Source organism: Salmo salar, chromosome ssa23 (assembly GCF_905237065.1).
Source record: "Salmo salar chromosome ssa23, Ssal_v3.1, whole genome shotgun sequence".
Lineage (NCBI taxonomy): Eukaryota > Metazoa > Chordata > Actinopteri > Salmoniformes > Salmonidae > Salmo > Salmo salar.
In genome coordinates, this window is record NC_059464.1 from 34,505,365 (window position 1) to 34,529,492 (window position 24,128).

Sequence of the window (24,128 nt, forward strand, 5' to 3'; positions counted from 1 at the left end):
AGAGAGAAAATCAAAGTTTTTGATGCATTATTTAATGATCTAACCAGTATATGCATATAAAATATATTTCACTAGCGAGTGTAAAAAGACTTAAAAATGGCAATGTAGTGTTATCATACAGAATGGTGAGGTCAGTTGACTTGACACACCTTACTATATTCTAATACACACTAAAAGGAAGATTTTGCCTAGCCATCAGACATGATTCTAAATGCATTACCTTGTCCTATCAATGGAAAAATAGTCTGTAGTGCTTACAAATAGTGTAAGCACAACATTCTTTTTTTTAACACGGAAATCACATGGGCATTTAAGTATAAATGATGACTTACAGTTAATCTGACCAGCATGTAAGGTAAGGAACAGTTTACCAGGGTAGTTATTGAGATGTTTGGATCCCTTAATCAAGCAATGATTCACATTTCACAGGTAAAAAGCACACACTACACAAGGTATATTCAGTCAGTCACTAATGTAACATGCAGAGGGCCAGGATTTTTTACAGACCATGTGACCAAGAAATACTCTGGGCCCTAAATATGAGACATCCATGGCTGTGTTTGAGAGCATCAATTCTGCTGACTGACCAACAAATCACCTTGCATCATACATATGATTTGTAGATACGTCAGTCTGCTCAGTCGGTGATGCTCTCAAACACTGCCTATTTCTGTGTTGCTCAGATGTAGTGGTATGCGGGTGAGGGGGGTCGGGGTCAGAGGAGGGAGGCAGCGTTCTTGAGCAGCAGAGGCTTAGCCAGCTCCAGTATGTCCAGGTTAGGGTCCAGAGACCTCCCCAGCCCCTCCAGCACCATGATGGCAAACACAATGGACGCAAAGTTACTCTCCAACTTCACCTGATTGAGGGGCAAATAAACCACAAGGTCAACACCAGTCTTGGTAGCAGACTCATATACTGAACACTCAATAAATGAAGTCAATGTGAGATGTCTAGCCATGACTATAGATATTACAGAAAAGGTTGGTGGTTTTCAAACTAGACTCTCACTCCAGGACTGCTTTTATTTACCTTGTGGGTGATGAGCAATCCAAAGACTCTGGATAGCAAATCAGCTACTTGGACCTTCCCCAGTGAGAGAGTGTTGCTGAGGGCATGGTCCACCAGCTCTGCCATCTCCTTCTTGAACCGTGGCACGTCCTGGCACTCGTTGGTCCTGGCATGGTTCAGGATCAGCTCTGCCACCTGTTCCCCCTAAACACAACAGCTATGGATGTTAGAAGCTCATGACATCATTGGATACCCCATCACAATACTCAAGGCAAGTGAGAAGCCTCATAAACCCTCTTTGGCCTACTCTGGAGCAAGTTCTAAATTCATGTTTGTGTGTGGTGTGTGCGTCTCTCACCTGTCGCAGCACCACGGCGGTGAACACGGCTCTGAAGTTCCTACGGTCTCTGTCGCTGAGCTGTGCCACGATGCCAGCGTCCAGCAGCACCAGCTGCAGAGGGGCCGGGGCCGGCCTCATGCTCACCACCACTGTGTCGCACAGGTCCGTCAGGGTGACCCTTTCCTGGGGATCGTTGTCCCCTCCACCCCCGCTACGTTGGACCAGGATGTTACCTGGGTGCAGGTCCGCATGCACAAAGTTATCCACAAACACCTATACAAACACACATAGGAGGATACGGAGCTGGTAAGCTTGATTCAATGTTAAGAAAGAAGAAGGTATATGAAGGGTTTCAAATTTGTATTTCCAGTTGCAAATGTCACAATGAGGGACATGCTTAGGCCCTCTCACCATCTTGAGAAGTGTCTCCACTCCCATCCTGGCAATTCTCTGTTTCACCTTTAGAGGGACCTCAGGTCTCAGGTAGTTGGAGATGGGCTCACTCTCCTGAAACAGTAAACAGGTTACTTATTCAATGGCGAAGGTTAAGTTCTCTCTTTCGACTAATATCATTCATTTGATTCAGTAATGTCCAGAGCAAGCTGGACCCACTACTGGCAAACGATGAACTGAAAGCTTACACAGAATACTCGTTCACTATAGGGGGCTTATTGGAGCTGACATTTGTGACTGAGACTTGTAAAAGTGTGCTTTAAACAATTGGCATTTGTGCCCGCTAGACATACAAATAAGATGATTTATAGATTCCTTACAAATAAGATGATTTATAGATTCCTTTCAAACAAGGTCCAGTTGCGGCCGCAACTTGACTAAATTGTGAATGACTCTTGACGGAATGCAATTGCTTGACTCCCGTGGGGGTGATAAGCACAATATCGTTTGGCGAACTGCAGCAGCCCCCCAAACAATTAGTTGTCGAGTTCATGTTGAGCAGAGACCGTGTATGTTTTGTTTCTACAACGCTGTGTCCATCATAACAATCCATAATCAATCAATTGCATTCATTCTAGCACCATGTGATCAACAATCAGTTGTAAGCATGTCTTCATTCTCTACGATGCCTGCAGCATGATCTATTTTTCTACGCGTACATATGATAGACAGTTGTTGGTCAGAGCACGTCGTCTGGAGCCGCTGAGCGTGTATTAATCCTGCTGTAGGACTCATTGTGGCCAGCAGGCCAAAACGTGACTCTTGACTCAGTAAAAAGAGTTGTTCAAAAAGAATGAATCGTTTGAACTGCGCATCACTATTATTCGACCTCTCCCATAGAGTTTTTGACTGGTGTTGTGTCATTACTTTCTTCTTCATATTTGGCATTGTGGTGAAGGTGCCGTCTGAACTCACCTCAAAGGTTTCCACTAAAATGGACCTGGTGACAAATGGTCGAAGAGGAGTTGGGAACTTGACAAAATCAACATCCTTGAAATTCTCCCGGAATCTTTCGATGTTATTGGCTTCAAACCGCAGGTCAATCTGCAATAAAACTGGATATTCAATCCATAACAACTAAAAACTGCCCTTGAAATAGTGAAAACCTACAGCTATTAAATTGGCACTCAAAGTGTGTGTACTGGAGTTGTCTACCTGTTTGGTCATAAGCACCTCAAACTCCTCCACTATCTCAGGCAGGCTGAGCCATTTCAATCCAGGCAGACAGTTGATGAGCCAGCTGCCTGCCCTCATCAGTAGCATGTCAATCTCTACCTGTCTCCTGATCCCTGGATGAAGCACCTGGACAGAGAGAAGAGGAGGATATGAAGAAAGAGGAGGGCATTTATTGCATGTTTCCTAACAAAATCATGTCCCATATATAATAAGTCAATTTGAGTACAGATATGCAGTTATTGGCACTTCAAAACATTTAACGAATTCCCTGCCTGTGACTTTTAGCACACCATCTCATTGTCACAGCCCTCTCTCAGGGACACAAATGCTGTAACTTTCAAACTCCTGCAGTAGGCTCCCCTTCCCCTCTAGAGCCTAGGCTATGGGTAGTAAACTGGCCCTTCACACCCCTGGCCCTAGAGTCATTCCATGTCAATTCAGAACCCCCCCAATTTCAGATTGTGCTGAAATTGTTTCTGTAGTTAGAAACAGATAAGATTAGCATTCCTGAAACATTATTTTGTTTAATTGTAATTTGATCTCTGAGAAATTAAGCTCATTGATTGCATCCAAATTGGCCCTTTAAAATTATTTGGATTCACATAATATTCAAATATAGTACCCAAAATCTGATTTGAACCAACATTTTTTCCTACCTGAGTAAGACATGAGGAATCCAATAAAATGGTCAAAAGCCATACAGTATCAGTTCTCTATATCTGACAAGTAATAATGGAATGCGGCTTGGAGTATTGCTTTTTCATCCTATGTAATGTATTCCCTGTGAAGCTAGTGTTGTTTTTTTCCCTGTTCAATTAACCATTGCAGTCGCTTGCATTATTAACCATAAATGAGTGTGAAAGTATCAGGTTTTGCCCACTAGATGCCGCAGTCCCTGCTATTGCCATAACCTTATTAATGTTGCTGGTCTCTTGTGTTTTTAAATAAATAACATTTTATTTGCAACTTTAGGTAGAAAACCAATAGCTTTTACTCATGATGAAAATAAATTGTGTGGTCATCCTCAAGTCAAGCCAGTCCTCCATGAAAGCAATTGCTTGACATAATGGGAAAATCAAAAGAAATCAGCCAAGACCTCAGGGAAAGAAATGGTAGACCTCCACAAGTCTGGTTCATCCTTGGGAGCAATTTCCAAATGCCTGAAAGTACCACCTTCATCTGTACAAACAATAGAACGCAAGTATATACACCATGGGACCTCGCAGCCATCATACCGCTCAGGAAGGATACGCGTTCTGTCTCCTAGAGATGAACGTACTTAGGTGCGAAAAGTGCAAATCAATCCCAGAACAACAGCAAAGGACCTTGTGAAGATGCTGGAGGAAACAGGTACAAAAGTATCTATATCCACAGTAAAACGAGTCATATATCGACATAACCTGAAAGGCCGCTCAGCAAGGAAGAAGCCACTGCTCCAAAACCGCCATAAAAAAAGCCAAACTACGGTTTGCAACTGTACATGGGGACAAAGATCGTACTTTTTTGTAGAAATGTTTGGCCATAATGACCATCGTTATGTTTGGAGGAAAAAGGGGGAGGCTTGCAAGCCGAAGAACAACATTCCAACCGTAAAACACGGGATGGCAGCATCATGTTGTGGGGGTGCTTTGCTGCAGGAGGGACTGGTGCACTTCACAAAATAGATGGCATCATGAGGCAGGAAGATTATGTGGATATATTGGAGCAACATCTCAAGACATCAGTCAGGAAGTTAAAGCTTGGTCGCAAATGGATCTTCCAAATGGACAATGACCCCAAGCATACTTCCAAAATTGTGGCAAAATGGCTTAAGGACAACAAAGTCAAGGTATTGGAGTGGCCATCACAAAGCCCTGACCTCAATCCTATAGAAAATTTGTGGGCAGAACTGAAAAAGCATGTGCGAGCAAGAAGGCCCACAAACCTGACTCGGTTACACCAGCTCTGTCAGGAGGAATGGGCCAAAACTCACCCAACTTATTGTAGGAAGCTTGTGGAAGGCTACCCGAAATGTTTGACCCAAGTTAAACAATTTAAAGGCAATGCTACCAAATACTAATTGAGTGTACGTAAACTTCTGACCCACTGGGAATGTGATGAAAGAAATAAAAGCTGAAATAAATCATTCTCTACTATTATTCCTACATTTCACATTCTTAAAATAAAGTGGTGATCCTAACTGACCGAAAGGAATTTTTACAAGGATTAAATGTCGGGAATTGGGAAAAACTGAGTTTAAATGTATTTGGTTAAGGTGTATGTAAACTTCCGACTTCAACTGTATACTACTTGTCAGACATAGTTAACTGATACTGTATACTGGTGGTTGGGGTTGGGTGTGGGGGGGGGTGGCATCTGACCATGTCATTGGATGTTAGGTACTATATTTGGCGATTATATGAATCCAATAAATTCAAATAGCCAATTTGGGTGCAATCAATTAGATCCAATGATATTTCAACAAAATATTGTTTCAGGAATGCTAATTTTTCTGTTTCTAACTACAGAAACAAAGGTAAAAGTAACCTACATATCATTACATACACACAAACTATCTTGGTCAAATAGGGGAGAGTGGCATTGTGCCGAGGTGTTGCTTTATCTGTTTTGTTAAACCAGGTTTGCTGTTCATTTGAAAAATATGAGATGGAAGGGAGTTCCATGCAATAATGGCTCTATATAATAATGTATACTTTCTTGAATTTGTTCTGGGTTTGGGGACTGTGAAAAGACCCCTGGTGGCATGTCTGGTTGGGTAAGTGTGTGTGTCAGATCCGTGTGTAAGTTGACTATGCAAACCATTTGGAATTTGCAACACGTTTCTTAAAAAAGGAAGTGATCTTGAGGCGTCATTACAGACAAGGCTTCGATCCCAGGCTATGTCACAACCGGCCGTAACCGGGAGTCCCATAGGGCGGCGCACAATTGGCCCAGCGTTGTCCGGGTTAGGGGAGGATTTGGCCGGGGGTGCTTTACTTGGCTCATCGTGCTCTAGCGACTCCTTGTGGTGGGCCGGGCACCTGAAGGCTGACTACGGTCATCAGTTGAACAGTGTTTCCACTGACACATTGGTGCAGCTGGCTTCCGGGTTAAGCGGGCGGGTGGTAAGAAGCTCGGTTTGGCGGATCATGTTTCGGAGGACACATGACTCAACCTTCGCCTCTCCCAAGCCCGTTGGGGAGTTGCAGCGATGAGACAAGATCGGAATTAGATTGCAAATGAATATCACAAAATTGGGGAGAAAAAGGGGGTAAAAAAAGAAGTGATGCAGTCAGTCTCTCCTCGACACAATTGTTGTATGCTGCCTTTATGTATAGCTGTACTGTAATATGTGCAAGGAGCATACAGTGCATTCGGAAAGCAGACCCCTTGAATTTTTCCACATCGTTAAATTACAGCCTTATTCTAAAATGGATTACATTTATTTTTTCCTCATCAATCTACACACAATACCCCATAATGACAAAGCGAAAACAGGTTTTTAGAATTTTTGCACATGTATAAAAAATGAACACAGAAATACCTTATTTACAAAAGTATTCAGACCCTTTGCTATGAGACTCAAAATGGAGCTCCGGTGCATCCTGTTTCCATTGATCGTTCTTGAGATGTTTTTACAACTTGATTGGAGTCCACCTGTGGTAAATTCAATTGATTGGACATGATTTGGAAAGGCACACACCTGTCTATAGTTGACACCACATGTCAGAGCAAAAACCAAGCCGTGAGGTCAAAGGAATTGTCCGTAGAGCTCCGAGACAGGATTGTGTCGAGGCACAGATCTGGGGGTAGCAAAAAAAATGTCTGCAGCATTGAAGGTCCCCAAGAACACAGTGGTCTCAATCATTCTTAAATGGAAGATGTTTGGAACCACCGAGACTCTTCCTAGAGGAGTACGCCAGGCCAAACTGAGCAATTGGGGCAGAAGGGCCTTGGTCAGGGAGGTGATCAAGAACCTGATGGTCACTGACAGAGCTCCAGAGTTCCTCTGTGGAGATGGGAGAACCTTCCAGAAGAACAACATTCTCTGCAACACTCCACCAATCAGGCCTTTATGGTAGAGAGGCCAGACAGAAGCACACGACAGCCCGCTTAGAGTTTGCCAAAAGGCACCTAAAGGACTTTCAGACCATGAGAAACAAGACTCTCTTGTCTGATGAAACCAAGATTGAACTCTTTGGCCTGAATACCAAGCGTCATGTCTGGAGGAAACCTGGCACCATCCCTACGGTGAAGCATGGTGGTGGCAGCATCATGCTGTGTGGATAGTTTTCAGCAGCATTGACTGGGAGACTTGTCCGTATCGAGGGAAAGATGAACGGAGCAAAGTACAGAGAGATCCTTGATGAAAACCTGCATAAGAGCGCTCATGATGTCAGACTGAGGCAAAGGTTCACCTTCCAACAGGACAACGACCCTAAGCACACAGCCAAGACAACACAGGAGTGGCTTCAGGACAAGTCTATGAATGTCCTTGAGTGGCCCAGCCAGAGCTCAGACTTGAACCCAATCGAACATCTGGAGAGACCTGAAAATAGCTGTGCAGCAACGCTCCCCATCCAACCTGACAGCGCTTGACGAGAGCAATGGGATAAACTCCCAAAATACAGGTGTGCCAAGCTTATAGCGTCATACTCAAGACTTTAATCGCTGCCAAAGGTGCTTCAACAAAGTACTGAGTAAAATGTCTGAATACGTATGCAAATGTGATTTCAGTTTTTTATTTAATACATTTGCAAACATTTCTAAAAACCTGTTTTTACTTTGTCATTATGGGGTATTGTGTGTAGACTGATAAATTGGAAAAAAAGCAATGGAATCAATTTTAGAATAAGGCTGTAACGAAATGTGGAAAAAGTCAAGGGGTCTGAATACTTCCGAATGCACTGCATACATTTCCATTCAGTCCTTCCCTTGTTAATAGCCTTGTTGCTCTACTTGTGCTGTCAGTTATCCATGTACATTCCCATTATGTCAATACAGTCCTCTGTTTGGAACACGTTGGAGGTTGCCTCGTCTCTCTAACAGGAGATAGTTGTCAATAAGCCACAGACCAGCTTATTCTGGAGGCTCCACCCTAAAAAAAAACATTTCCCTCATGTTGACTGATACCCACCTTAATAGCTACAGGAATCAGATGCTCTTTCTCTGTACCATCCCCATTAGGGGCGTCTGTGTAGCTCCTCTCCCTGGTTTCATGATGGCCCTCGTCCTCCTCATCCTCTTTCCCCTTCCACAGCCCCCTAAAAGTCCCCAGGACACCCTTTAGTCCCAGGATCTCCCAGGCCTCCAGCATATCCTCTCTCTCCATCTCCTCCACCAGGGCCTGGAAGGCTGTGTCCTCCACGCTGTCCACCCTGGCCCATCCCCGGTACACCTGAGCCACGCATCCTGACCCCACAGGCTCCCTGCCCTCAAACACAAACAGCCTCCTCCAGCCCTCCCCGAATGCCCGGCGCAGACACTGCTTGGTGTGGGCCCAGCAGTGGGGACGCACATGCACGTGCAACCTGGAAAAACGTTTGCAGAAGTCCTGGGAGAAGATGTCCCTGCGTGTGCTGGCCCACTGGCCCAGCTTAATGAAGGCAGGACCAGAGGTCTCAGTGACCCACAGCAGGGCATCCAGCCAGCGAGAGGCCCAGTAAGAGGAGATGACAGTCAGAGGATAGAGCAACAGGAGCGGGCCGAACTTCAGGATTAACACCAGGGCGCGCAGGCTGAGGCGCAGGAAGAACACCAGCTTGTGCACCTGGACTTTGGCTACAGACTTCCTGTCTGTAGTCTGGGGTGCCAGGGAGGCCTCTTGGCATCTTGCCACACAGGATGTGGCATTCACTGCTCCCCAGCACAGCAGGGTGACTTTTGGCATCTGGGATAAAATCTGGCCTCTTTTGACAAGACATGTTCTGGTGCTAGGTATGAGTCGGACTCTTACAGAACTTCCAACTCTATGGACGGTGTACCTTAGGTTTAAGAGGAAGCTTCTGGCACTCAATGCAGCCATAACTATGATGATAATATCGCTAACACTTAATTTAAAAAGTAGATTTGAAAAAGTCTACAATTATAGATAAAACATTGTCCACAAGTTTTCACAATAATGACTAAACATAGATATTACTGTTTGGAAGTTATCCACATTATGGCTTAATTTGCTGACAGATATTGATAATTGGCTTCCAATCATTGCCCCTTAGAACTGCTTGCTCACAATTCCACAGATGCGTCATAGCTGAGGACAGACGTAGCCCACCTATGTCTTCTTTGAAAACATGTCCCACTGCAAATCAAGAAGAATTCCAAGTAAGTTCAACTAGCCAGTATCAAAGGACTGCAAGGTATATTTTGACATTAATTTAAGGGGCTACAGTCGTTAAGCCTAGGCTATATAGCTGAAATGTGATACAGATGCTTGCTTAGCTACGTTAGCTAGCTATTAGTAATATGACTAGTCTATTGCCATGTAAACACATATTACCTCAAAATGAGTACGTGACCAATCAAACCGTCATGTCCTTTCTTCAGTCAACATGCAGCACGCTCAACCCTAGCTAATATATTATCAAATCATTCAATAGAAGATATCAATCTCAACTAGCATGTATTTTCATTGAAACCATAATTGCAAAACAACCGACAACTTCCGGGTGTTTACGTCACTTTATAGGGGTGTAATCATGAATCCAAATAGTTGCAAATGTTTTCTTTTGCAACAGTAACTAGCGTTTCTATTGGATAGGTTCATCAAACAGGGCGGGACCTAGCCGAATCTGTCCAATAGAAACGCTAGTTTTCGTTGCAAGTTTGCAACTGTTTGGCGTAATGAGTATACCCCAGATGCCGACGTCTTAAAGCGATAGGCACCTAACAAAAAAACAGCCACATCCATATAATAATGTAATGGTTTGGGGAAAAATCCTCGTGAGGTAATATACTCCTGACATGATCAAGTTATTTCAATACATTAAGCTTAGTAGATACGTTTAAAAAAAAAATTTGATAAAATATATATGTTTTGTGCAGGAATTCACACATTCACTGTGCAGATGTTGGGTTGTCCAAAAGAGGGAGACAGAGGAGAAGGTGAGATACAGACAATGGTTTCAGTGCTTAGAATAGCTGTCCAAGTGTTTGCATTATCATTAGATCAATTATTTAATTGAACATGTTGTCATCGATAGGGCTTCATCTATCAAAAACTGATAGTGTCATTCCTAGTCATGGTGCGTGTCTCTGGACAGAGGGCCTCCACATCCCAGCTGTTGAGTAGAGAGGACAAGGAAACGGGGATCTAGCCACACAAAAGTTAGGAGAAATGCCAAACAGATGTTATTGCCACCATCCTGTCCCCTCAGCCATTGATGGGGAAATACAGGCTTTTCAACTCTCTCCTGCACTTCAAAGGGAGAGGTCAGACCTTGGCCCTGAAGGTCACAGAGTTTGTTTCTCTGGTTCTATGCCATGTTGGAGTCACTGATATTTGTGAAGGGTTGCCTAGGAAATTGTAAGGTAGTCTAGTTCAACTCATTGAACTCTCTCAGTGAGAACCCAGAGAGACTATACCACACCAGTGGAGGCTGCTGAGGGGAGAATGGAATAGAGTGAATGGAATGGTATCAACCACATGGAAGCCACGTCTTTGATGTGTTTGATTTCAGTCCATTGACTCCATTCGAGCCATTATTGGGAGCTGTCTTCCCCTCAGCAGCCTCCGCTGAACCAAACTGATACAATAAAAATACACTGATACAATAAAAATACACTCCTATGCCTTTGTTAGCCTTAGTTGTCATGAAAATGTCAGACTCACATCTAACTTATATTTTCACTCAATCTGTCACTCTTTTTTTTCTGAGACAGTGGGAGTCTCACGTGTCAGTCAACTAGTGAGGGAAGTATAAACTATCTTTAGAACCATTAATTCACCTGTAATTACTGAATTACTGGAAATCAACCAAAACATTGCCATCCCATGTTAGGGCCGAGGAACAGCGAGCCATCTATCGCTACCAAAACACATAGCATTAAACACATCTGTAGCTACCAAAACACATAGCATTAAACACATCTGTAGCTACCAAAACACATAGCATTAAACACATCTGTAGCTACCAAAACACATAGCATTAAACACATCTGTAGCTACCAAAACACATAGCATTAAACACATGATGCTGCTGTGGTTCTATTTGGTGGTTTGTGGACTGGTCACTGGTCAGTAAATTAAAGCTACTATCAGAGATAAAACAGCGGAGGGCAGGAAGAGAGGGCCTTCATAGCTTTTAATTGGCTCCCGGAGGAGGCCCTTATTTATGTTTTCAGTTATTCTCAGTTTTGCCCCTTCCTGCTCCATTCCTCTTTTGAGCAGGACACTCCGTTTCCCTGGAAACCAGGGCTTCATTCTCCCAGCCAGCTGCAGATTAGTTCAGCGGTGGGGGTGGGGGTATGGGTTGAGCTGATGATGGAAATGGAGAGGAGGAGGGAGGGAGGTACTATAGGGAGGGAGAGAGGGAGGGTGCCATGAGAGGAGGGGTGGGAAAGTTTGAGAGAGAGAGAAAGAGAGAGGCAACATCATTGAAAGAGAAGATAGTCCGAGTGAGTGTTTGAGAGAGAATAACTGAAAACATTTAGGCTGAAAGGGGAGGGACTGCCTAGTCCTTTTTCAAACAAGTTTGTGGAGAAACTTGGAGAAGCTCTTTGGCTGCTTGGAAAGAAGAGGCAAGGGGCTATGCTAAGTGAGAGAGCAGCTCTGAGGCAGGGGTAGGGGTGCAAAACCGAAGGAGAAAGGGGATAAAGGACATTTTGATCTAAAGGAAATCATGCGAGTGAATGCTGCCTCATCCAGTGTCAGATTTCACAAAATGAGAAACCAGTGCAAGAGCACTTCTACAGGGCTCATCCAGCTGAGAAAGGTATGGCAAAATAAGCCTTTAAACAGTGTGTTAACTGTGTGTGTATGTGTTTCGGTTTGCGGGGGATTTCCTTTTGTACTTTCTGTGAATCTTTTTTTTTTACTATGGGACTGAAACAGTAACATGCATATTTAATGTGTATTTATTGTAAGTTTGACAGTTTTGTATATTTTGAACTCCACACACTATGCACAGGTATAGTATCTTTGTGTCAGTTGTATGCTTACACGTCAAATCAAATCAGAAAAATGTTCCAAACATTTTCATGTGATTAGTAACAGAATAAAATAACAATAACGATACTATACAAGGAGTACCGGTACTGAGTCAATGTGCTGGGGGTACGAGGTAGTTGAGGTAATTGAGGTAATATTATGTACATGTAGGTAGGGGTAAAAGTGACTAGGCAATCAGGATAGATAATAAACAGAGTAGCTGCAGAGTACAGCGTCTGTGTGTGTGTGTGTGTGTGTGTGTGTGCGTGTGTGTGTGTGTGCGTGTGTATAGCGTCAATATGCAGAGTTCAGTGAGTGTGCATAGAGTCAGTGCAAGAGAGTCAGTGCAAATAAAAAGGGGGTTAATGCAGATGTGGGTGTGTGCATGCTTGTGTGTGGCTGTGTGCAATGCATGCATGTGAGCTTGTGTGTTTTCACATGTGCTTTTGTATATGTTTATACAGTACTTTGATAGCGGTCATTTCCATGTAAAAGGCCCCTTGAGCACCAACAGGTGAAGTTCATATGAGCATGTCAAATTGGGTATCAAATGAAAGCTGGCATATATAAAAAAATATATACAATTTTCCATCCTAGATATTAAGAATAAGCAAGGGCTTTGATTTCTTGTCAAACAGATGAAAAGGGGGTCTTAGAAAACATCTTCCAGAAAAACCATCTTCCAGAAAGACCAATCATAGACATCTATGTTTCACAAGTTTGGACAGTACAGTACAGTAAAGTACAGTACAGTAGAGTAGAGTACAGTATTGTAAAGAAAGGAAAAGTATAGTTCAGTACAGTACAGTAAAGACAAGTAGTGTATAGTTCGGTACTGTCTTGTACTGTACTGTAATGTACTGTACAGTAGAATAGAGTGGAGTAGAGTTCAGTAGAGCACACTAGAGTTGAGTACAATAATGTACTGTACTGAACAATACTCTACTTTACTGTACTGAACTCTACTGTGCTGTACTCTACTGAAAGAGAGAGAGAGAGAGCAAGGGAGAGAGAGAGAGACAGCAAGGGAGAGAGAGAGAGAGAGAGAGACAGCAAGGGAGAGAGAGAGAGAGCAGTTCAGCCCTGGCTGTGCATCTCATTCTCTGGAGGAAGAGGTCTGTTGACTTTTCATTAAACCTGTGAAGGTAAGCTCTGGGTAGTATAGCACAAGAGTTTGTTGCGATATAAACTGTTTGGTGGAAACAATGGTGGCTGGAGAAGTAGGGTGAACTGAAGTTAACAATGCTGCTACACAATAAAATTACCATAAAACCAACATTTGGAGTTGGGGGCTTCTTCAAGGAAAGCTGGACTGAATTAAAATATTGGCAGTAGAATGGCCTTACTAAAGAGCTCAGTGACTTTCAACATGGCACCGTCATAGGATGCCACCTTCCCAACAAGTCGGTTCATCAAATTTATGCCCTGATAGAGCTGCCCCAGTCAACTGGAAGTGTTGTTATTGTGAAGTGGAAATGTCTAGGAGCTAAGTGGTGAGTTCCAAACTGCCTCTGGAGGCAAAGTCAGCACAAGAACTGTTCGTTGGGAGCTTCATGAAATGGGTTTCCATGGCCGAGCAGATACACACAAGCCTAAGATCACCATGTGCAATGCCAAGCGTCAGCTGGAATGGTGTACAGCTCACCACCATTGGAATCTGGATCCGTCGTAACGCGTTCTCTGGAGTGATGAATCTCGCTTCACAATCTGGCAGTCTGATGGACGACTCTGGGTTTGGCAGATGCCAGGAGCACGCTACCTGCCCCAATGCATAGGGCCAACTGTAAAGTTTGGTAGAGGAGGAATAATGGTCTGGGGCTGTTTTTCATGGTTCGGCTTAGGCCCCTTAGTTCCAGTGAAGGGAAATCTTAACACTACAGCATGCAATGACATTCTAGACGATTCTGTGCTTCCAACTTTGTTTGGGGAAGGCCCTTTCCTATTTCAGCATGACAATGCCCCTGTGCACAAAGCGAGGTCCATACAGAAATGGTTTGTCAAGATTGGTGTATAAGAACTTGACTGGCCTGCGCAGAGCCCTGTCCTCAACTCCATCAAAAACGTTTGGGTTGAATTGGAACGCGGACTGTGAGCCAGGCCTAATCGCCCAACGTCAGTGCCTGACCTTTACCTCAATCATGACTAGGTCGGTTAGTGGAAATAAAAGTATAGGGTTTGTCGCTGGCAATACATTACACATATAAAGAAAAGTAGACGAAAAACGTCTTGGTTTGAAAGATGTACGAGAGACATAGAAAGCTCTGTGTGATGTCATGTCGTACAGTTTACCAGGAACCTCTCCAGAGTTTTTACAGGACTTACCTTTAAAAGATAGCTATCAATCATCATCTTAAATGGTTTTGACCTCCCCCCAGGTCCTCACTAATTCCTACTGTGCAATGTTCCATTTGCTTTTCTATGTTCCTTCATAAACAACAGGATTTTTGTGGAACATTGACAACTGGAGTTCCATCAGACATGTCATGAGTCTTCCCATTGGGCACAGAAGACAATTTAAGGTCTAGTTTACGTTGATTCAACCAGTGTGTGCCCAGTGGGTTGCTCTTTTGTGGTGATGATAGCTAGTTTGATATTTCGAAGGTCTTGATTAGCTCTTTAGTTAATTAAACCTGGAGTTCTGTACTGCAGGGCACGTTTGTACTGTTTCAAGGGTGCATTTTGTTCTGTGGTGAGAAGTACTGTAGACCATTAGTGAGAGAGTCTGTTTTTCTGTTTTGGTTTGTAACATAATATATATAATTTGCCATTTAGCAGAAGTTTTTATCCAGAGCGACATACAGTCATGCATGCATACATTTTAAGTATGGGTCCCAGGAATCAAACCCACTATCCTGGCGTTACAAGTGCCATGCTCTACCAACAGAGCTACAGAGGTCATGGTACTAAATTACCTATAATCCTGTAGTAAGTCAGGACTGTTGGGGAGCAAGAACCTTTTATTTGTTGTTATCAGACAAATACTGCACCAACGGCTGTTTGATTGGAAAGGCTGTTAACATTCTCTGGAGTGGAGAGAGAGAATAGCAGGATGACTGCTATGTGGCGCAATGCTGCTCACTGCTTCCCTTTGTAGATTTGGGTTTTCTCAGCCAGACACTTACTCAATCATTCACACACACTCACACAGATATACTCATGCACACACACACACACACACACACACACACACACACACACACACACACACACACACACACACACACACACACACATATAAAACCAAAAGGCAAATAAAAGAGCTCGTGCAGTCTTAAATCCCAGTAGATGTTTGGAGAATGTTTTCTCAATATGCAGCGACATTGTAAACCTATTTTTCAAGGAACTCAAAAGACAGATGTTTAATATCGTGTCAACTGTGTCATATGTCACAATTGAATCCTAGCTGGTTTGTGAAACCATCTTGTATTGGATAAATGGATCTCTGTGTATCACATGTGTTGAGTCATAACAGTGCTGGGCCAGAAGTCATAAATTGTTATCATCGGTGCCCACTGGGACTTAGTCAATGACAGAGCGAGCTGTCTCTTCGCAAGCAGTAGGGTTATGCGGTGCATTTATAGTGTGTGTGTGACATGTGTGGCGTGTCCCCTCTCACCAGAGGTCCATTATTCTGAGTTTAGAACAGTGACAGCAGGTCTCTGAGATGGACACGGCCATATCGCCCTCTTACAGGAACCAGCCTTTGACAGGCACCCTGGAGGGCACCCCCTGTGGCCGAGGACATACTGGGGCCCACAGACTGCTGCCATGGACAAGTTGCTGTGGTTACCATGGCGACACAGTCAGAATGTGTCCTGCGGTGTTAGTGAAGGAATTCCTGATGTGCTTTGGTGTATTGTCTGAGAGGTAGGGCGAGCCCAAAGCTTTAGTCATTATCACACTAAGGCTTCAGAATGATCAATAATGTTTTGTTGTTGAAAGCCCACACTCACCATACACATACATGCATGCAGGCATGCACTCACGCACGCACGCACACACACCATCCAAGACCATATCAAAATACTGTCAGGACAGCGTAGCCTGTTAAGTTCCACAGCGACTCAGTGCCTCAGTGCTGTGTTGAAACGTGCCGTAAAAGGAAGACAGACTGTGGCTGTGGGGAAATTGGTGCTGTGATTTCAATGAGATCATTTAGCAAGACATGACAGCCAATATCGCTTCCCTGCTGTTTTGTTTGCATAGAGTAACTACAGTACATTATAGTAGTGTAGTGTAGCCTACCAGGGGAAAGAAGGCAGAGTCAGGTAAGTCTGTACCGCACCCTGTTAGATGTGGGGTAGAAGAGCTAACCAGTCATAATGTGGCCCATCCAAACCCCAATGTTGTTGGCTGGCTCTGGGCAACTCTGCAGCTTGTGTGTCTACTGGCAGTGTCTCACACACACATGTGCGGACACACACACACACACTTTTTTTCCCTGGGCTTCAGTCCCTTTCGCCACCACCGCCATAGAGGGAGAATTAGAGTATTGGGCACGTTCTTGTTTGGAAGGAATGTGTGTGTTTGGAAGCGGAACTGGCAACTCTACCCAGAGGGTCGTTCTCGTGTTGCTACACCGAGGACACAGCTTGTTGACTTTGGCTGATGTGGCCATGCTCTGCGCTGGGCTCATACTAAAGGTGGAAAATATTACAGAGCATTTTGTATTCCTTATTCCGTGTATAATAAACCATATGTAGCCTACTTTCGGCTCTCAGTTGTTCCAACTACTACAATTAATGGAATATACCATCTTGTTTGGAGAATAGGGGGCATCTTAAGTTATTATTTTTGACACAATTTGTAGCACTTTCTATTCCAATGTTTAAGTTAAAAGATACAAATAAACCAAATATAATGTAAAACTTCTACTTTAAAACCAAAAAAAAACATAAAACAGAAACTGTTGAAAAGAATGCTGCTGACAATTACAGATCCACTGTTTGATGAGAATTCAAAGAATGTCTGGAGATTCACCCAGGTGTAACACCTTAATGAGCTTGGCTTTAGTAGTCTAGCCAGTAGACACACACTGCTGATTGGCACCTTTGATCATGCCTTTGATCGCTTGCAGTGTCTGTCTGTCTCCAACAAGATCACACTACCTGCTGCACAACTATTTTCTTTCAGTTTTCTATGAGTTCTCTTTTGGCTTACACTGTGTTGTGTTTTATTTAGTTTTGTCTCTCTTGAGTTCTCTCTTGGCTTAAGCTCACAGTTACCGGTCTTTGGGTGTGTAGGGGTCAAAATCATCTGCTCTGCTGCGCTTTGTCTCCAGAAGACCATTTTCCCAAGCTCTCACCTCGCACTAGTCCTCTGGGAGCAGCCAGGGAATTATAAAAATCGGTTCTGCACAGGCCTGCGGAGTGGGAATGGGATGGGATCGGGAATTCTGCTGGGAATTCTCAGGCAGAACCCCAGAAATGTGGCCGAAATTTGTCAGTGAGCTCATCTGGGAGAGACTGTGGCTAGGAGGAGAAAACTGATCCTGGACCAGAGAACAAGTGAAGAAGTTCCAATGTACCATATACACTGTTGAAGGGATATGCAGGACTATATCAGGTCTAATTGATTGGCCGTAGTGAGAACTAGCAGCAAGGGGTTTATGTCGGTAGTGTTCTAGTTTCAAAGTAACCCAACTCATTTCAAGAGACAACAGTTCATTGTTAATAAAACTTGTTTTTCCATCAGCTGTTTGATCTTGGGTTAGAGTATTGAATAGCACATTTCCTTTGTGGAGCAGTTGGGTCTTCCAACAATAGGTACTAGCATTATCTGAAATATAAGACATGTTTCTCACTCCTCTCATTGTGGTTGAGGGCAGGTGAAACCTCATCTAGCTTCATCAGGTGTGTGAGTTGCATATTTTCTTACCTGTTGCTGCATAGCGTATCCCACCCCTTGTGAAACCCATATCCACAGCCTCAGCTCCACACAGGAAACTCACAGCCAGGAACACTTCCATAACTTCCAACGCTGCTTTTATTTGGCAAGCCCTTTAGTTAATGGCCTGACTGTCACTGGGGGATTTTTTTTTACAGCCCTATGAACTTTGCACTTTCACTTACATTACAGCTTGATGTATCCACAGCAAAGCATTGTGTTGTGCAATACTTTCTGATTGATGTTGTGCATCTAGAAAAGACACCTCTTGAGTAATTCTGATGCAGGGAACACGAGCAGGATTAGATTAACTAATGCAGCGTCAGACAAAGTTGTAGCTTTATTAAGAAGGCACTGCAGGTTTGGATCAGCTTATGCATGCCGAAGTTGTAGCTAGATGTATTTACAAAGAAATCTCGGATCCACTAAAGAATGCTAGAGTTGTAGGCGTAGGCTATTCAGTAGAGCAAGCTTGGATCATTTAATATAGGCCAGAGCCTGGTTTACAAGCGCCTTTGTAGTGTTCAGATCATCGTCAGAACCTCTTCTAACGATGTATCTTTAGTAGCCGAGTTGTTTCCCAGAGTCTTCGTTAGTGACATGGCTTTTAAAAACCGTCGTACTCTTAGAAAAAATGGTTCCAAAATTGTTCTTCGGCTGTCCCCATAGGAGAACCCGTTTTGGTTCTACATAATACCCTCTGTAGAAATGGTTTTACATGGAACCCAAAAGGGTTGTACCTGGAACCAAAAAGGGTTCTACCTGCAAACAAAAAGGGTTCTTCAAAGGGTTCTCCTATGGGGACAGATTATGAACCAATCAATCAAATCAATCAAATGTATTTATAAAGCGCTTTTTATATTAGCAGATGTCACAAAGTACTTATACAGAAACCCAGTCTAAAACCCCAAAGATCAAGCAATGCAGATGTTTATGCACAAGGTTTTAGATATACTCTTAGAAAAAGAGGTGCTATCTGTCTGACTGACTGCCGATAACTTCAGAATGAACTACATATACAGTTGAAGTCGGAAGATTACATCCACTTAGGTTGGAGTCATTAAAACTCCAACCACTCCACAAATGTATTGTTAACAAACTATAGTTTTGGCAAGTCAGTTAGGACATCTACTTTGTGCATGACACAAGTAATTTTTCCAACAATTGTTTACAGACAGATTATTTCACTTATAATTCACTGTATCACAATTCCAGTGGGTCAGAAGTTTACATACACTAAGTTGACTGTGCCTTTAAACAGCTTGGAAAATTCCAGAAAATGATGTCATGGCTTTAGAAGCTTCTGATAGGCTAATTGACATCATTTGAGTCAATTGGAGGTGTACCTGTGGATGTATTTCAAGGCCTACCTTCAAACTCAGTGCCTTTTGCTTGACATCATGGGAAAATCAAAAGAAATCAGCAAAGATTTCAGAAAAACAATTGTAGACCTCCACAAGTGTGGTTCATCCTTGGGAGCAATTTTCAAATGCCTGAAGGTACCACGTTCATCTGTACAAACAATAGTACGCAAGTATAAACACCATGGGACCACGCAACCGTCATATCACTCAGGAAGGAGATGCGTTCTGTCTCCTAGAGATGAACGTACTTTGGTGCGAAAAGTGCAAATCAATCCCAGAACAACAGCAAAGGACCTTGTGAAGTTGCTGGAGGAAACAGGTACAAAAGTATCTATTGCCAATGTAAAACGAGTCCTATATCGACATAACCTGAAAGGCCGCTCAGCACGGATGAAGCCACTGCTCCAAAACCGGCATAAAAAAGCCAGACAACTGTTTGCAACTGCACATGGGGACAAAGATTGTACTTTTTGGAGAAATGTCCTCTGGTCTGATGAAACAAAAATAGAACTGTTTGGCCATAATGACCATCATTATGTTTGGAGGAAAAAGGGGGAGGCTTGCAAGCCAAAGAACACCCTCCCAATCGTGAAGCACGGGGGTGGCAGCATCATGTTGTTGGGGTGCTTTGCTGCAGGAGGGACTGGTGCACTTCACAAAATAGATGGCATCATGGGGCAGGAAAATGATGTGGATATATTGAAGCAACATCTCAAGACATCAGTCAGGAAGTTAAAGCTTGGTCGCAAATGGGTCTTCCAAATGGACAATGACCCCAAGCATACTTCCAAAGTTGTGGCAAAATGGCATAAGGACAACAAAGTCAAGATATTGGAGTGACCATCACAAAGTCCTGACCTCAATCCTATGGAAAATTTGTGGGCAGAACTGAAAAAGTGTGTGTGAGCACGGAGGCCTACAAACCTGACATAAGTTACAGCAGCTCTGTCAGGAGGAATGGGACAAAATTCACCCAACTTATTGTGGGAAGCTTGTGGAAGGCTACCTGAAACGTTTGACCCAAGTTAAACAATTTAAAAGCAATGCTACCAAATACTAATTGAGTGTATGTGAATTTCTGATCCACTGGGAATGTGATGAAATTAAAGCTGAAATAAATCATTCTCTCTACTATTATTCTGACATTTCACATTCTTAAAATAAAGTGGTGTTACTAACTGACCTAAGACAGGGAATTGTTATTAGGATTAAATGTCAGGAATTGTGAAAAACTAAGTTTAAATGTATTTGGCTAAGGTGTATGTAAACCTTCGACTTGAACTGTACAAGTTGTCAAGTTGTCCCTGTGGCTCAGTTGGTAGAGCATGGTGTTTGCATGAAATGAAATGAATGAAATGAAAATGCATGAAATGAAATGAATGCATTCACTACTGTAAGTCGCTCTGGATAAGAGCGTCTGCTAAATGACTAAAATGGAATGTCAAAGTTTTTGCAATCATTACCAAAAAGGATGAAAGGATAAAATTGATAAAATTATGCTTCAAATGAAAACCGAAATGACTGCATTTCAATATACATAGGCTACATGGGCCTATATAGCCTATTTCAATCATATTGAAATAAACTTTGTGTTCAATCAATTGAGTTCTAGTTTGCGACTAGGCCTGGGACTGCCTGTCATCTTTGCCTCAGTGTCTTTCATGATCAAATCAAATGTTATTGGTCACATACACATGGTTAGCAGATGTTATTGTGAGTGTAGCGAATTGCTTATGCTTCTAGATCCGACAGTGCAGCAGTATCTAACAGATAATAACAGGTCAACAATTCCACAACAAAAGGAATGGGATAAGAATATATAAAATATATGGATGAGCAGTGACAGAGTGGCTAAGTTCAATAGATAGTGTAGGATACAGTATGCCTATATGAGATGAGTAATGCGAGATATGTAAACATTCTTAAAGTGGCTATCACGCTTGTTGGAATGATACCAAGGTGCAGCGTACATTTTACTTTTAGGCGTACATTTTACTTTTATTAAAAATGACACCGGAGAAAAACAACAAAATACAAAAACGAACGTAAAGCTATATGCAGTGCAGAAAGCAACTACACACAAACAAGATCCCACAATCACAGGTGGGGAAAAAGGGCTGCCTAAATATGATCCCCAATCAGAGACAACGATAAACAGCTGCCTCTGATTGGGAACCATACTAGGCCAACAAAGAAATAGAAACATAGATATGCCCACCCAAGTCACACCCTGACCTAACAAAATAGAGAATAAAAAAGGCTCTCTAAGGTCAGGGTGTGACAGTGGCATATTAAAGTGACTAGTGTTGCATTTATTAAAGTGGCCAATGATATCAAGTCTGTAAGTAGGCAGCTGCATCTCTGTGCTAGTGATGGCTGTTTAACAATCTGATGGCTTTGAGATTGAAAAACAGCTTCTATCTCTCGGTCCCAGCTTTGATGCACCAGTACTGACCTCGCCTTCTGGATAGAAGCGGGATGAACAGGCAGTTGCTCAGGTGGTTATTGTCCTTGATGATCTTTTTTGCCATCCTGTGACATCGGGTGTTGTAGGTGTCTTGGAGGGCAGGTAGTTTGCCCCGGTGATGTGTTGTGCAGACCGCACCACCCTCTGGAGAGCCCTGCGGTTGTGGGCGGTGCAGTTGCCGTACCAGGCGGTAAAACAGCCCGATTGGATGCTCTCAATTGTGCACCTGTAAAAGTTATTGAAGGTTTTTGATGACAAGCCATGTTTTTTAAGCCTCCTTAGGTTGAAGAGGCACTTTTGCGCCTTCGCCACACTGTCTGTGTGGGTGGACCATTTCAGTTTGTCGGTGATATGTACACCGAGGAACTTAAAACTTTCCACCTTCTCCACTGCTGTCCCATCAATGTGGATGGGGGGTGCTCCCTTTGCTATTTCCTGAAGTCCACAATCATCTCTTCTGTTTTGCTGACATTGAGTGAGAGGTTATTTTCCTGACACCACACTCCAGAGCCCTCACCTCCTCCCTCGTAGGCTGTCTCGTCGTTGTTGGTAATCAAGCCTACCACTGTTGTGTCGTCTGCAAACAGTCGTGGGTGAACAGGGAGTACAGGAGGGGGATGAGAACGCACCCAGTGTTGAGGATCAGCAGAGTGGAGATGTTCTTTCCTACCTTCACCACCTGGGGGCGGCCTGTCAGGAAGTCCAGGACTCAATTGCACAGGGTGGGGTTGAGACCCAGCTTAATGATGAATTTGGAGGGTACTATACTATTGAATGCTGAGCTGTAGTCAATGAACAGCATTCTTACATAGGTATTCCTCTTGTCCAGATGGGATAGGGCAGTGTGCAGTGGAATGGTGATTGCATCGTCTGTCGACCTATTGGGGAGGTAAGCAAATTGAAGTGGGTCTAGGGTGACAGGTAGGGTGGAGGTGATATGATCCTTGACTAGTCTCAAAGCACGTCATGATTACAGAAGTGAGTGCTACGGGGCGATAGTCATTTAGTTCAGTTACCTTTGCTTTCTTGGGAATGATGGTGGCCATCTTGAAGCATGTGGGGAAAGGCAGACTGGGATATGGAATGATTGAATATGTCCGTAAACACCAGCCAGCCAGCTGGTCTGCGCATGCTCTGAGGACGCGGCTAGGGATGCCTTCTGGGTCAGCAGCCTTGCGAGGGTTAACATGTTTAAATGTTTTACTCACGTCGGCCACGGAGAAGGAGTGCCCACAGTCTTTGGTAGCGGGCCGCATCAGTGGCACTGTATTATCCTCAAAGTGGGCAAAGAAGGTGTTTAGTTTGTCTTGAAGCAAGACGTCGATGTCCGCGACGGGGCTGGTTTTCTGTTTGTAATCCGTGATTGTCTGTAGACCCTGCCACATATACGTCTCGTGTTTGAGCCGTTGAATTGCGACTCCACTTGGACTCTATACTGACACTTTGCTTGTTTGATTGCCTTATGGAGAGAATAACTACACTGTTTGTATTCAGCCATATTCCCAGTTGTCTTGCCATGATTAAATGCGGTGGAACGTGCTTTCAGTTTAGCACAAATGCTGCCATCCATCCACGGTTTCTAGTTAGGGAAGGTTTTAATAGTCACAGTGGGTACAACATCTCCTATAGACTTCCTTATAAACTCGCTCACCGAATCAGTGTATACGTCAATGTTAGGGCCTTCCCTGTGGCTCAGTTGGTAGAGCATGGTGTTTGCAACGCCAGGTTTGTGGGTTCAATTCCCACGGGGGGCCAGTACCAAAAAAAATGTATGAAATGTATGCATTCACTACTGTAAGTCGCTCTGGATAAGAGCGTCTGCTAAATGACTAAAATGTAAATGTTATTCTCTGAGGCTACCCGGAACACATCCCAGTCCACATGATCGAAACAATCTTGAAGCGTGGAATCCGATTGGTCAGACCAGCATTGGATAGACCTAAGGGCGGCGCTTCCTGTTTTAGTTTCTGCCTATATTAAGCGAGCAACAAGATGGAGTCAAAAAGAGGGCGGAGGAGGGACCAGACATCGCGGAAGTTAGAGTGTGTTACTCGCTCGTGTACTGCATTCAATATGCTGATAGAATTTAGGGAGCCTTGTTCTCAAATTAGTTCTCAAATTAAAATCCCCAGCTACAATAAATGCAGCCTCAGGATATATGGTTTCCAGTTTGCATAAAGTCCAGTGAAGTTCCTTGAGGGCCGTCTTCGTCTTGGTTTGAGGGTGGATATACACTGCTGTGACGATAACCGAGGAGAGTTCTCTTGGGAGATAATACGGTAGGCATTTGATTGTGAGGAATTCTAG

At 43.5% G+C, this 24,128-nt stretch overlaps 2 protein-coding genes across 2 annotated transcripts in view; one reads left to right on the top strand and one right to left on the bottom strand.

Annotated features, from left to right (window-relative positions):
* Positions 1-10: 10 nt before the first annotated feature.
* Positions 11-9,653, bottom strand: adck2 (aarF domain containing kinase 2). The gene is made up of 8 exons (XM_014169831.2): positions 9,456-9,653; positions 8,094-9,257; positions 2,957-3,103; positions 2,717-2,845; positions 1,760-1,855; positions 1,367-1,621; positions 1,030-1,212; positions 11-856 (listed from the first exon to the last, which is right to left on the bottom strand). The coding sequence occupies exons 2-8, from the start codon at positions 8,979-8,981 to the stop codon at positions 716-718; spliced, it is 1,839 nt and encodes a 612-aa protein (XP_014025306.1). The 5' UTR covers positions 8,982-9,257; positions 9,456-9,653; the 3' UTR covers positions 11-715.
* Positions 9,654-11,532: 1,879 nt separating this feature from the next.
* The window catches only part of si:dkey-82f1.1 (DENN domain-containing protein 2A), a 51,167-nt gene continuing 38,571 nt past the window's right edge, over positions 11,533-24,128 (top strand). The window contains exon 1 of the mRNA XM_014169829.2: positions 11,533-11,889. The gene's annotated coding sequence lies outside the window, so the exon portion shown is untranslated. The remainder of the gene's footprint in view (positions 11,890-24,128) is intronic.

Bases quoted from the DNA above. Each gene is read 5' to 3' on its own strand.
- adck2 (XM_014169831.2), bottom strand. From the start codon at position 8,981: ATGGCTGCATTGAGTGCCAGAAGCTTCCTCTTAAACCTAAGGTACACC. The intron at 3,104-8,093 runs GTGGGTATCAGT...CTCTCTGTCCAG, and splicing joins TGATTCCTGTAGCTATTAAG to GTGCTTCATCCAGGGATCAG. The intron at 1,213-1,366 runs GTGAGAGACGCA...TGTTGTGTTTAG, and splicing joins CCGCCGTGGTGCTGCGACAG to GGGGAACAGGTGGCAGAGCT.